Source organism: Telopea speciosissima, chromosome 6 (assembly GCF_018873765.1).
Source record: "Telopea speciosissima isolate NSW1024214 ecotype Mountain lineage chromosome 6, Tspe_v1, whole genome shotgun sequence".
NCBI classification, from domain to species: Eukaryota; Viridiplantae; Streptophyta; class Magnoliopsida; order Proteales; family Proteaceae; genus Telopea; species Telopea speciosissima.
In genome coordinates, this window is record NC_057921.1 from 16148432 (window position 1) to 16161582 (window position 13151).

At 39.0% G+C, this 13151-nt stretch overlaps 1 protein-coding gene across 1 annotated transcript in view; it reads right to left on the bottom strand.

Annotated features, from left to right (window-relative positions):
• The window catches only part of LOC122665473 (histidine--tRNA ligase, cytoplasmic-like), a 74568-nt gene extending 62121 nt beyond the window's left edge, over positions 1-12447 (bottom strand). The window contains exons 1-2 of the mRNA XM_043861626.1: positions 11004-12447; positions 10137-10316 (exon numbers count right to left, since the gene is read on the bottom strand). Of these exons, the coding sequence (XP_043717561.1) occupies positions 10137-10316; positions 11004-12419 (1596 nt within the window). The 5' untranslated portion in view covers positions 12420-12447. The remainder of the gene's footprint in view (positions 1-10136; positions 10317-11003) is intronic.
• Positions 12448-13151: the final 704 nt, after the last annotated feature.

Below are 13151 nucleotides of genomic sequence, written 5' to 3' on the forward strand. Positions count from 1 at the left end.
GATAATCCATCTTGCAAGTCTTTTCAAATTCAGATTTTAGAGATAATAATTGGTCCTCCAATATAGCACACGCCTCAACTTTTGAAGTGAGATCAAGACTCATGTCATCATTTGTCTTGACCAGTTCTTCAATAGTAGACTTCACCTGGGTGATCTCTTCCTGTGATTCCGCAAGGCTGCTTTGCAAATTCTTGCTTTTCTTTCTTTCCTTTTGTAAGTTCTGTTAAAGCATGAAATAGTTCAGCCTCAAGATCACATTGGCCTTCAAATTCCTCTTCTTCATCAGATTTTTCATAACTCTTGTGAGAGGTGTTACTTCGATAGGTCATAAACAATGTTTCATATCTCTCATCTTCAGATTCTTCTTCATCCGATTCTTCCTCAGAAATGCTGCTTTCTTTCTTTGTCATCAAATTTTTTTTCTTGAAGTAGTTTTTCTTACTGGAAACATACTTCTTCTTTCCCTTCTTTAGCTCACTTTCTTCTTCATCATCAGAGAGGTTGATTTTGCCTTTCTTAGGACATTTTGCTTCAAAATGTCCTATACCACCGCAATTGAAACATTTCAAGGGAAGCTTTCCCTTATACTTACCATGTCCCTTCTTCAACCTCTTAGCAAGGTAGGCAATCAACTCATCATTTGAGTCATCAGAATCACTTCCTTTAGTTATTTTCAAACTCTTCATCTTGCTTAGAGTCTTGAAAGCTGCTTCTTTAGTTGTGGTCTTGGGCTTAACCATCCTCATCTCATAGGCTGTCAAATTTGCATGTAAGTCATTCAAACTCAACTGATTTAGATTCCTTGATTCCTCAATGGCCGACACTTTGGCATTGTATACTTCAGGTATAGATCGAAGAATTTTCTTTACTACAACTGCATCTGTTATCTGCTCACCTAGGCCTCTGATGGAGTTGACAATCTCATTCACCCTGTTCATAAATACATCAATCGTCTCTTCTTCAGTCATCTTTAGACTTTCAAACTGAGCCCTGTAGTGTTGTAGCTTTGCTTCTTTAATCCTTTCATCACCTTCATGTATACTCCGCAACTTGTCCCATATTTCCTTAAATGTAGCAAGGTTCGAAAACTCGCGAGATCTCGCCGAGTTTCTCGGTTTTGGGCAAAATCGAGTCGAGTTACTAGTCGGTTCCTAAAAGGGCAATTTCTCGGGAGATCTCGCCAAGATCTCGGTGATATCTCGAAGCTTAAAATCAAGATATTTTCAATACAAAAAAACCAATATCTCGCCGAGATCTCAGCGATATCTCGGTTGGGCCCAAAAGTGCTATTTACTTGTATTCAGCCCAATTTTCACCCAAAAACCCATTTCCAACATAAGAGAGAGCAGGAACAGAACTCGATAGGCTCTAAACCAAGGGGAAAAACACCTCTCCTTCAAATTTCTTCTTCTTTCTTTCGATTGTTGGATGGAATGCTCTGTTTGGAGTTAGATTGAAGTGCCAAAGTGAAGATTCAAGTGCCAATTTGGAGCATCATCACCTATTTGCAAGATTTCAAAGGTGTTTTTTATTTCTTCCCCAAATCTATTTTTTCCAAAAAAAAATTTTGTAATCCTTGTTAGATTCATGTGGTTTTAATATATGTTGAACATCTTTGCCCGATCTATCACTTCATGGAGTCGGATTTTTTTTCAGGTAATAAATTATTTATTATAATTTCTGAAAAAATAAATGATTTATTTGAAAAAAGAAAATGAAAAAAATAGGATGAATAGTGATTGTTTGAAAATGATTTTCATATATGTTAAACTACTTAGGATACTCTACAGCCCCATGGATTAATTTTTTATTTTCACCCATTACAAAAATTATTTTATTTTCAGATTTAATAAATATATTATAAAAATTTTAAATATATATATAATATTAAGGAAAAATACTTATTGCTTATGGAAAATTATGTACAACATATGTACATAATATTCAACTTCAAATGTTGTCAAATTCATCATTACATTATATTTTTCTTATACTTTAAGGTTGGGTAGCGAACGACTGGAGCAGCTTGTGTATGTGCACTACAATATGAGATTAAGGATGAGGCACATACGTGAAGGAATTGAGGCCAATGATAAAGAACCCATTGAACTGTCTAACATTTTTCAAGAGGACTCTGATGACGATGAGGATCCCCTATTCCAGTGGGTGAGGGATCGTGGTACACCTGATATGGATCAGTCTGGGAGTAGGCCCGACCCCACCATTGCGTTTGTAACCGATACTGATGTTGATGAATATATGTCGACGCAAGAGGGGCGTGCACATGCAGAGTCACCGAAACCTTTTGAGCCTGCTGTAGGAAGTCCTGCTGATGATGATGATGGTGGTGGTGATGACACTGGTGATGCTAGTGATGGTGATGGTGATGGTGATGGTGATGCTGGTGGTGGTGGTGGTGAAGCTGCTGCTGCTAGTGGCATGCGAAGTGGCGGTTATTATGATGATCGTCATGAGGGGATGCGCGAGTAGTACGAGCAAGAAGTTGGAACGCAGGAGGACCCTGTACGTTTCACCGGTGAGTCTCAATTTACGCATGCCACTCAAGATCAAGACCATGGTGGCCACCCTAAAACATACAACAGAAAGAAGGGTCGCAAACACTCACATCAGTCATATGCTCAGGAGGAGGACAACAGCAATATGAACACCATGCTTACAAGTTTCGGAAGCATGAATATAGATACTACTAGTGAGCATCAGTCATGGCAATCATCTCAGCATCATCATGGCTATGACTGGCCAGCAGAGCACCGGTTCTGATTATAGTGCCTATGGTCAGTATGGGCCGTCAGCAGCTGAGTATGACAGTCAAAGCTCTGCGTCAGGTGTTGGATACACATTCCTAGTCCCAAACCAGCCATACATGCCTCAAACTCAATATGACAGTAGCAGTGGATCTTACACCTCATACCAACAGCCTCCCATGTACCCTAAGATAGGGAAATTGGTATATGTTGATCAGAAGACTTATATGGAAACTGTGTCACACTATTTGCAACACTATAGCAATTCCATGACATGGGAATTCTACGTGGATCGATATGGGGATGAATTTCTTGTTCAATCTCATTTTCTGTAACAAATTAAGTGAACATTGATGTAATGTACATTTTATTTCAATGTTTTGATTGATGTGTACTAATTAGAATGTTTTGATTGCTAATTCGCTATGTTTTACTAAATTATATGTAGATTAGGTTGTTTTAGTACAACTCGTCGCCTACCAACCTATGGTCCAAAGTGAAACTCATATTTGGACCTGTTTTTTGGCAAATCTGGGCATGCCATTGTGTTTAAATGGCCTGAAATATGCTGGATACCAAGTTTCAAATACAAAATATGTGTACAACCCACCGAGTTGGGGGTCCGAGTCCAAAAAAAAAAAATTGCAGCAACTCGCCGAGATCTCGGCTCGACTCGGTTTCTGGCCTGGCCAAGATGCCACCGAGACCCGAGTTCTCGATCCTTGAGATGTAGCACACCCTACAACCCTTGCAAACTCATTTGTAGATAGAGAGCTATGGAGAGCATTCAGTGCCTTAGCATCATTTTCCAACCTCTTCATTTCAGACTCAACTACAATGTCTGTGGTAGGTGGAGTATAGCCATTCTTCACTGCTAGCCACACACCGTAGCCAAGAGACTTTAAATATGCTTCCATCTTGATTTTCCAGAAGTTGTAACTAGTGCCATCAAAGTACGGAATCCTACTACTATGTCCACCGTGACTATCATGTGAAGCAATACTGTCAATCTCTGTGTCAAACACCCAAGGCGGTAAAGCTTAACTCCCTGGGGAACCTGCTGCTCTAATACCACTTGATATTCCCAGACTGACACTGAGAGGGGGGGTGAATCAGTGTTCGATAAAAATCTTCCCAAATTTGTCTTGACAAACCACACAACTGTCCCTGTAAAAACCACCGGCCGGAGCACTCCGTGATTACCAGCTACAGTTCACATACACCCCCAACCTCCAACCGAAAATGGTCTGTCCTACCTAGGGTGTATGCCCATCCTGCAAAACAAAGGGACTCCAAATCCACAACACAATGCACACAGATATACGTGGTTCAGCTTAAGCCTACATCCACGGGGTAATGCCCAACCCTGGGCTTCATGTATTACCCAACACTCAACACAAATTACAATTTGACTGCAACAACAGTCCAGGAGCCCCTACTCCTGCTTCCAACAATGCCCCAACACTGTTAAGGGCTACAACCCCCCCTTATAATTGCAACAACTATGTAAGTAATTTTCACAAACACCTGTTGAGCATCAACTCAACAAGGCTTACAACTTAAGAAAATACAACAAAAATACCATTCCCAAAATCCTATCACATATAGCTCATGAAGTTCATCCTAACAATCTCATAAGCTACTTACAATATAAAGGAAATGGTTTAGAGATTACCAAAGTGGACTAAGCCACTTGAAGTACTCCACCAATGCCCTTGGAAGGCTAAACTTTGAACAACTGATGCATAAACGCCGCTAATCTCACTTCCAAGTGATTAAGAACATTAAACTTCAATCAAGATCTCTATTAAAATCAAGTTCAAGCTCTTTCAACTCCTCACCAAAGCTTTCTCAAGCTTCTCTCTCGTTTTCCCTAATACTTGAGTCTTTTCTTCAAGTACTTTTGATGCAGGGACGTAGAGGGTATTTTGCTGAGAATTTTGATAGGTGGTTCACCCAAAACGGATATCAGACGGCCAAGATAAAATTCCATTTGGAATCTTTTATGCACGTGTACCAAGCTTTGGCTAAGCATGGAATCAAGGGACCATGGAGGTACACAGATTGTATTAAATGTGGACCGTCAAATTGGAGCAAGACAAAGAGGTGCATTGATGGCCGTAGATATGGTGTCAGAAGGGTCATTAGTCTTGTCACTATCACCAAGGCATGAACCAATGGATGCTCAAAGATTAGAATCTCAAGAGCGTACGTAGAACGCATCCCAAGCTTGTAGAGCTTTACAAAAAGTCAAGCTTCATAAAGTAGATGCCACGTTTCGGATTCCTAGAGGTTGGAATCAACTCATATCTTTTCACTTTATCCAACAACCAATAGGATTCCATTATATAGGATCTCCATAAAGGTAACAAAGCATTCATTTAATGCTTAGCTTTGTAACTTTCAAACAATTGCACATAACCCCTGCTCAGCTTTATGTCATTAATGAATAAATCCTTAGCTTCCACTATCCATGTCACTGTAGACCAAACTCTTGATAAATTACAAATCAAACCCCTAAGACACAAAGTCACCAACAGAGAGCACATTTGAAAACTTGGCCAAAAATTTGGCTAAGTATGGGAGACTTTTATGCTATACTTTGCAAAGTGTAGCAAATACTCCAATTTTAATCTCCTATTGTCTACACCAATACCAAGCCACATCACTTCCACCTTATCACTGTCCGACCACTTGGCTGCCACCTCAACCATGTTGGACACTCTTTGTGGGGTCCACAGTATGTGGGTCTCTCCTAAACTTTCTCTCTCCTCTTTCTCTCTCCACTTTTTCTCTCCTCAAAATAAGGAGGAATAGGCACATAAATACATGTCAACACACTACCATCACCTCAATGAGTACTGTCACTTGCTTATTAGCTGTACCAAATTACCATTTTGCCCCTGAGAGATGTAAGAGGACTAAAATGCCCCTGAACACTTCCAAACACTTCCAAGAAAAACATTTCCTAATTTGTTTGCACTTGGTTGCCAACAATGACAACACCTTACAACTACTGCCAATGGACCAACATTATTGATTAGAATAGAGTCCAGATTTGAGCTAGCTTTTATTATTCAGTGTAGGTTTTTGAAAATCGGATCGAATTGGTCGATTCCAACCCATGCAGATCTGAATCGTCCCTGATCTGGCTTGGGCCAATTCTATACGAAAAAACTGTAGATGCATGGAATATACCAAATCAAGGCCAGTCCGATTCCAATCCAAGCCAAAATCGGTTGGGGCTAATCTAGATCCTGATTCTGGGTTTTTAAACCATGATTCAATGTGAGAGAATGATTAGCAGTCTTTTTATGAGTATAATTAGGGATTTAAAGAGTTTATATATATGCCCGCGCACACACACACACACACCCAATCGATTAAGCATGATCATAGTTGTCAAGGCGACCTGAGGCGGTGGAGGACTGCCTAAGAGTTTAGGCGACAAGGCACCCGCCTAGGTATTGCCTAGGCGACCAAGGCACCCAAGTATTAATTTTTTATGGGAAGCAGTTTTCTGTCCAGGAGTGTGGCCTACACCAGCACTCCCATGTGTCTATCTCTCTCCTCCTTAAAACAAGGGGGCAGACCTGTCTTTGTATATGGGGAGGAGAGAGATAGACTCATGGGAGTGCTGGCGTAGGCCAAACTCCCGGACAGAGTTCTTTTTCCCATTTTTTATTTCCCCTCTTTTCTAACATTATTTAGTATGCTACAATATGTACTTTATATCATCAAAAATCAACATTAAGCCACATCAAGTCATAAAAAATCAACATTAAGCCACATCAACTCAACAAAAATCAACATTAAGTCACATCAACTCATCAAAAATCAATATTAAGCCACATCAAGTCATCAAAAATCAACATAGAACTAGAAGACAGCAAAACTGAAGAAGCAAGCTATTGGAAGTTTGAAACAATCAAAACATCATTTGGTTTATACTGTTCTTGGAATTGGTTATTGTAGTCTCACATTTGATTTATATTGTTCTTAGAAAATATGATTTTATCAATAAGTAATTAAACTGCTCTCAATTTAGAGAAATGCTCTTGTTCTCTAAGAAGTTGGACTGATCAAAAGATTTTATTTTTACATGAGATTTTTTGCATTAGGTAGAGCACAAAATCAGGTTTCCAACCAATCCAAGATTGCTTAAATATGATTTATATTTAAGGAGTTATATTCTACTCAAACCTTATTTGGTGTGCGTAAATGTTGTCAAAATCGTCCTGAATGAAAATGTTTTTTTAGATATCAAAAAAAATAATAATTTACCACACTTTTGGTTTTTAGCAATGTTTTACCATATTAAGATTTATGGAATTTTTAGATTTGGGAAAAACCTCAGGCATTAGAAAGTTGAAATTTTCACCTACCACCAAAAATCCAGTTTTTGTAAATGAATTGAGGGTTGACTTTTTATCCTTTTGGAATTTGGTTTTTTAACTATTTTTATTGGATTCAAATAGGGGGGTATTTGCATATTTATGAATAATATCGTAAGTAAATGAAATAACAAATATAAAAACATTTACTTCAAAATGATATTTGGCATAAATTAGAGTGCCAGAACCTGGTTCGATACCAAATAAACCAGTGCAAGGTGCCCTGCACTAAGGCGAGAGTCGCCTAGACTCCTGGAAATCCACCTGGACACCTAAGCGGCGTCTTGGTGACGCCTTGGCAACAATGAGCATGATGAGTAAAGAGTATTGAGTTTTCTTAAGAATTTGGGTGATGACCTATGCATACAGAATTGGTTTTCAAGAACTGGGCAATTCCTCTCTTCCCTCCTCATCTACAATTTATCAGTCATCTTCTCTATTCTTCTTAATCTTCCTGAATATTGTCTTCTTACTATTTTCTTCTTATTTCTCTCTACCTGACCATATCGATCTCATATTCATACTGATTATTGCATCTGAAATTCAAATTTTGATATTCTGAACTTCTTTTGAATCATATTAAATGAATTTCTTAGTTCTGGTCTTCGAGATCTGTTATAAAATTTCAGTTCTTTCTCCTAGCTTGATCCGTAAGCAATCTTGAGATCATCCATCAGATCTTGCCTGATTTCCAAGATTCTTTGTTCGATTGACAGGCCTAATAAAACTGCTGTCTAAGCCTGATTTAACGTTCAATCTGATTGCAAGATTTTTGACTTACCTAATTTCTCCTATTATACCTCTATTCTGTCCAAATATTGTGTCTATTGATTCTACATCAATCCTGGACCATTAGCAGTTTTTTGCCCTAGATTTTTTCTAGAACCCTGAATTGCATAAACCATTTTCTCAAACTTATTAATGTAAGACTAGAACCAGAATAGGTCTAATCCCAGGCAGGATCAAATAGAAAATCTCCAGTGAACAAAAAAGAGGACAAAGGGATCTCAAATTGGTTGGAAGAGAATGATGAGTTCTCAAATTGGTAACCACCAAAGAAAGAGAACAATGGGAACTCAAATGAGGGAACAATAACCTGCTGAAGTAACAAATGGGTTGAATACTTTTCTTGCCAATAAGTTGAATACTCTTCTTGAAAGTAGGATGAATCCCCAAATAGAAGACACGATCAGAACAGAGATCGAACAGCCTTAGGGTTTTGAAACCAAAGTTTCCCTTGAATCAATGGTAGAGTCGTCTCTGCTAGTTCGGCGAATGAAGGTGGATCTTGATAGCAATGCTGTGATGATATACTTCCAGATTTGAATGAGAACAATCTGCAACTGAAGAAAACCTTAGCAGCTTGAATAAACCTTGGGATCGATTGGACAGCTTTAGGGCTTGGAATCAGGAACCAATGGAAGGGGATGGGGAAAAGGAATGGGCATCTCACCCTAGGTCTCTCACCTATCCTATCTCAGGATTTTCACAAAGGCTCAAGCCAATATTTCATTAATCAAATTCGTGTACAAGGCTGTAGCCCCTTATATACTTACATAGAAGACTCAAAAACAAACTCAAACACAAAAAAGGAAGGTCTAACATAATCCTTAACTAATAAGGTAGCATAATAAACTAACTAGGAAACTAAAATAATGAAAGAAACAGACTCAAAACAGGACTCTTAATTCTAATTATATCAAATAACAGAATTATATCCTAATTAGAAACCTATCTAAAACAGCTGTAGGACTGTAGGAGTCCTCCACGCATTGGTAATTGAGTCTTCAAACTGATCTCATCCAGCTGGCTATGGGGCCCACCAGATCAACTAAAAAGTATTCCCAAAGATCAAATATAGGCTGTGATACTGTTCACGTGAACAGTAAGGTGAACAGTGTTGTGGTCTTTTCTTCTTCATGTTTCTCCACACAATCTGGACTTTGGCTGCATTATGAGATGCTCCATCGAACCAACAAAAACCTACCACATCATCAGACAAGGCTGCCTCTCACAGCAGTTGAATCCCACAACTACACTGGGCTGGTTTTGGGGATTGTTCCTGCGGCTACACATGGATCTGTGATCTACATCACTTATAACTTATTGGTTGTGTGAGAAAGTGATAGTATCGGAAATAGTGTTTTTCCCACCCCTTTTCTCACTATGCCAAAAAGAAATGTTGAGGAATCCAACCGCAATGGTCAAATTTCGATGAGCAAGTATGTCAAACCTTAAAAAAGGGAGGGATACCACTCATTTTGCCACACTTTTTAACACAATTATGATGAGCAGGTGTGTCAAGAGAGGTGGATCACCTCACTTCACTTCAACACACTCTCATACACTTACGCTTTCGCATTCACACGCTTTCCACGGTATCTGGACAACCAAACACACCCTACAGAAATTTAAAGATCATTGCTGTTTTTCAATTCTATTGAGTATGACTTCCTATTTTCTCATTGCTGTTTTTCAATTCTATTGAGTACGACTTCCCATTTCCTCTTCATTGTTTCCCTGTTCCTCTTTGCATTTTTATTTCCAATAAAAATGCATGAATATGAAATAGTCTAGGGTAGAAGAAAAAAAGTTCCCAAGCATAAATAAATAAATACCCCTACTAAGCAACAAAATGGAAAATGATGGTTCCATAGCTATTGATAATGGAATCTGATGAGGAAATCTTAAGTCAAGATAATCCATGAATATGTCACAAAGCCAAGACCATAGAATAAATAAACTAGGACATCAGTCCTATTATACCAATCTCTTCTGATCTTTTGTCCCTTCGCATTCTTATGTCACTCGGGAATGATGAGATGTCAAATAGGGAGAAAAGAAAAAGTTATAATGGAATTATGACAGAGTGAAGTAGTAAAGAAGGTTTTGAAGAATCGTCCACAATCTTTTTGTTATTTTAAGACGCTCCAACAAGTAGTTCAGAAAAGCCAAAAACTAATAATATTAAGCTTACCTGATCAGCAAGGTCATATATCAGCTTTGAATCTTCCCCATATTTTCCCATAAGTGTCTCTCGCAATTCAAAAACAGGAGTATCTAGGGCCGTTGCTCCATGCATCTCAAATACCTCTTCTATGATTGAAAATGCTCTCATTCTTATGGCCATTTGCTCTTTTGCGAAATCCCGAGTACCCTGATGAGTATGAAAGTAGTATACGCTAAACAATTTCAGAAGAAAATCGATACAACAAAATGGCTCATCAAAGCAGACAGAAACACAAAAACATAAGAATGAGATAGAAGAACTAAAATCAATGCAACAAAATGTTAAACAAACAGGGGGGAAAAGGAAAATGACTTTCAGAAAATAGCTTACATTAACTAAGTAATTCATGAACTTGACATGTCTTACAGCAGCAAAGTATGCTAGCCATAATTCTATCCTCATATGAGTACAGAGCTGCAACAATGACATAATTCTTCGCTCAATATAAGCACAGGGTGGCAATAACCATTAGTCAAGTTACATTGTACACAAACGTATGTTGGATTAGTTTCACAAATTTCAGGGAGAATCCTGCATAATTAATTAGAGAATTTCTAAAAGAGTTACAATATAGACATGCAGTGGACCCATGTTGATGAAGAGTATGACAGAAATTAACATAGTGTACAATAATTTATTCATCTCAGTGTGAAACATTTATTTCTATTCAGTATACACAAAGAATAGAACAGATACAAAAATCTGTTTGGGGTAAAGCAGAACTCAAGAACGTGACTGTGCAATTGCAATGCAGCATGACGGCTCAAACCTCAAATAGAGAGAATCATAGCAAATAATAAGTTAATAAGATTCAAATGTATGTTGCCTTCTCACCTTAGGAATTTTGGGAAGTCTTCTAGATTCATTGCTTTCCACAATCTCTTTTACTTTCTTAAGGAAAATATCAAGTTCTGGGTCCTTAGGGTCGAAAAACAAGGAAAGGTTTTGAGACCAGCGAACTAGCACTTCCACATCGTCAACCATATCTCCCTCCTGATTCTGCAACCTGTCTTTAACAAGTTGCCTTATAACAGTAGTTCCCTTTCCCAAGACCTTCTTCTTTTTCTCACTCTTCCTTTCAGCATTTACATTGCCTCCATTTCCTTCAGCTCTTGCAGGTGCAGCTCCTTGGGCTTTTTCATTTGACTCACTTTTCTCAAGTGAAAATAATGCTAATGCCCCTTCCCAAGCAACAATTGTTCTCACATTAAGCAATAAACAGTAAATTCCATGCAAAAAACTAATGTTATCAGCTTCACATTTAGCTTCCCAAATCAATCGAAATGCATCGTTCAAACTATTAGAAGTAGGGCAACTTCTCTCAAGCAGTTCCAGCATCTGAGTCCGTAAATCAACAGAATTTATCGAATCAGCATTGAATTTCGCTCGACATAAACTATTCTCACCCAAGAACTGAAGTGACGACGCCAACGGCCATAATGTATTCATCAACACCTTCCCACACCCATTACTCCCAGAACCCCCTTTAACAACTTTCACCACAGAATTCAGCTCAACCCGCAACCTCGCGTGAACGGACCTCACCACTTCCCTCAAACTCCCGTGAACCTCGGGAATCTCCGAAATAGCATCCAATTTGGCCCGGCCTACAAGCTTGGATCCAACAATTAAAACCTTTATATCACTGGCAACAGCAGACTCGTCCTTAGCAGAAAAACCGTCGCCCGAATCCAAATAATTGAATGCTGATACGTCAGCCTTTGAAGCCTCACATGATAAGGCAGCAACTGCGTCTGCAACAGTTGACAAAACCATAGACGAGTGATCCAAAAGCGCAGAAATGCCAATCAAAACAGCAGAAGGGTTCTCCAACACAACCAATTCCCTATCCGTTACTCCAACCTCCTTGAGATTCTTCGAGCTTAACCGAAACAAGGAATCGAGAAACGCAGATACAGAACCAAAGTCCAAGCTTTCGGGGTCGAATCCGGCATTTAGGGCTCCGACAATCGAATCGGGAAGAACGTCACGGATACCAGCATTGGAGAGAGCGAGCTTGTTCAGAAGGACGACAAGAGCAGCTCGAGATTCTTCTACGGTTAGAAATTTCGATTTCCAGTTCTGCTGAGGAAACGTAGAGAGGGGTTGTTTCATAGGTAGCTTATCAGTGACTGCAGAATCGATTCTTACCTGAGAGAGGCCATTAGCAATGGCGTAGACAGATGACGAAGAGAGAGAGGAGCCTTTACCTCCAATAGTTACCACTGAGACCTCACGTCCAGCGGCCATTGTTGGAGCTCTCTGCGGAAGAGCTTCAAATTCGAAGTATTTCAGTTTCTTTTCTGAGCGTTTCAGCGAACCATTCTATGATAACACCAGAAGGGTAGAAATGGAAATGAAATCCAGCGTCAAATTTGCTTTGCACGTGTTGAAATTGTCTAATTAAAGGGGTAAATTTGTAAAGGAAACCAAAATGATGCTTCTTCTTCACCGGGAAGAGGGCTCTTACTAGGGTTTCTTTCATCGGATTTCGACGAGGCGAAATCCGAGGCGAGCTTCTCTCTCTCTCTCTCTCTCTCTCTCTCTCTCTCTCTAAGCCCATTTTTCCAAAATTTATTGATTTTCTCCAAAGTGGGAGGATGATCGATGATCCAAAGACAGTTCTTTCATTCTACAAATCATTTGAAATTGAAGCAACCAAAGATATTTTCTTCTTAAACCAGAAAATTAGGTCTCAATCCTCTTCCTAGAAACAATAGAAATCATGCCCAAGGGAAGCCATGTGGTTGAAATTGTATCTCCTAAAGATGTAGAGAAAGGGATGCTCTATGAAGAAGTTGAAGCTTAAGAAAGGGTATGTTGATAAAGAGTCTGCTCAATGATGTGTATGCTGAGGCAGTTCCCCGGTGCTTCTCTGGCATTGATCTCTACATTGAGTTTCAAGTCGAGAAAGATGTCAATCTCTTCACATTTGATCTCATTAACTTACGTTTTCCTTTTTTCCCGTTTCATATATTGATG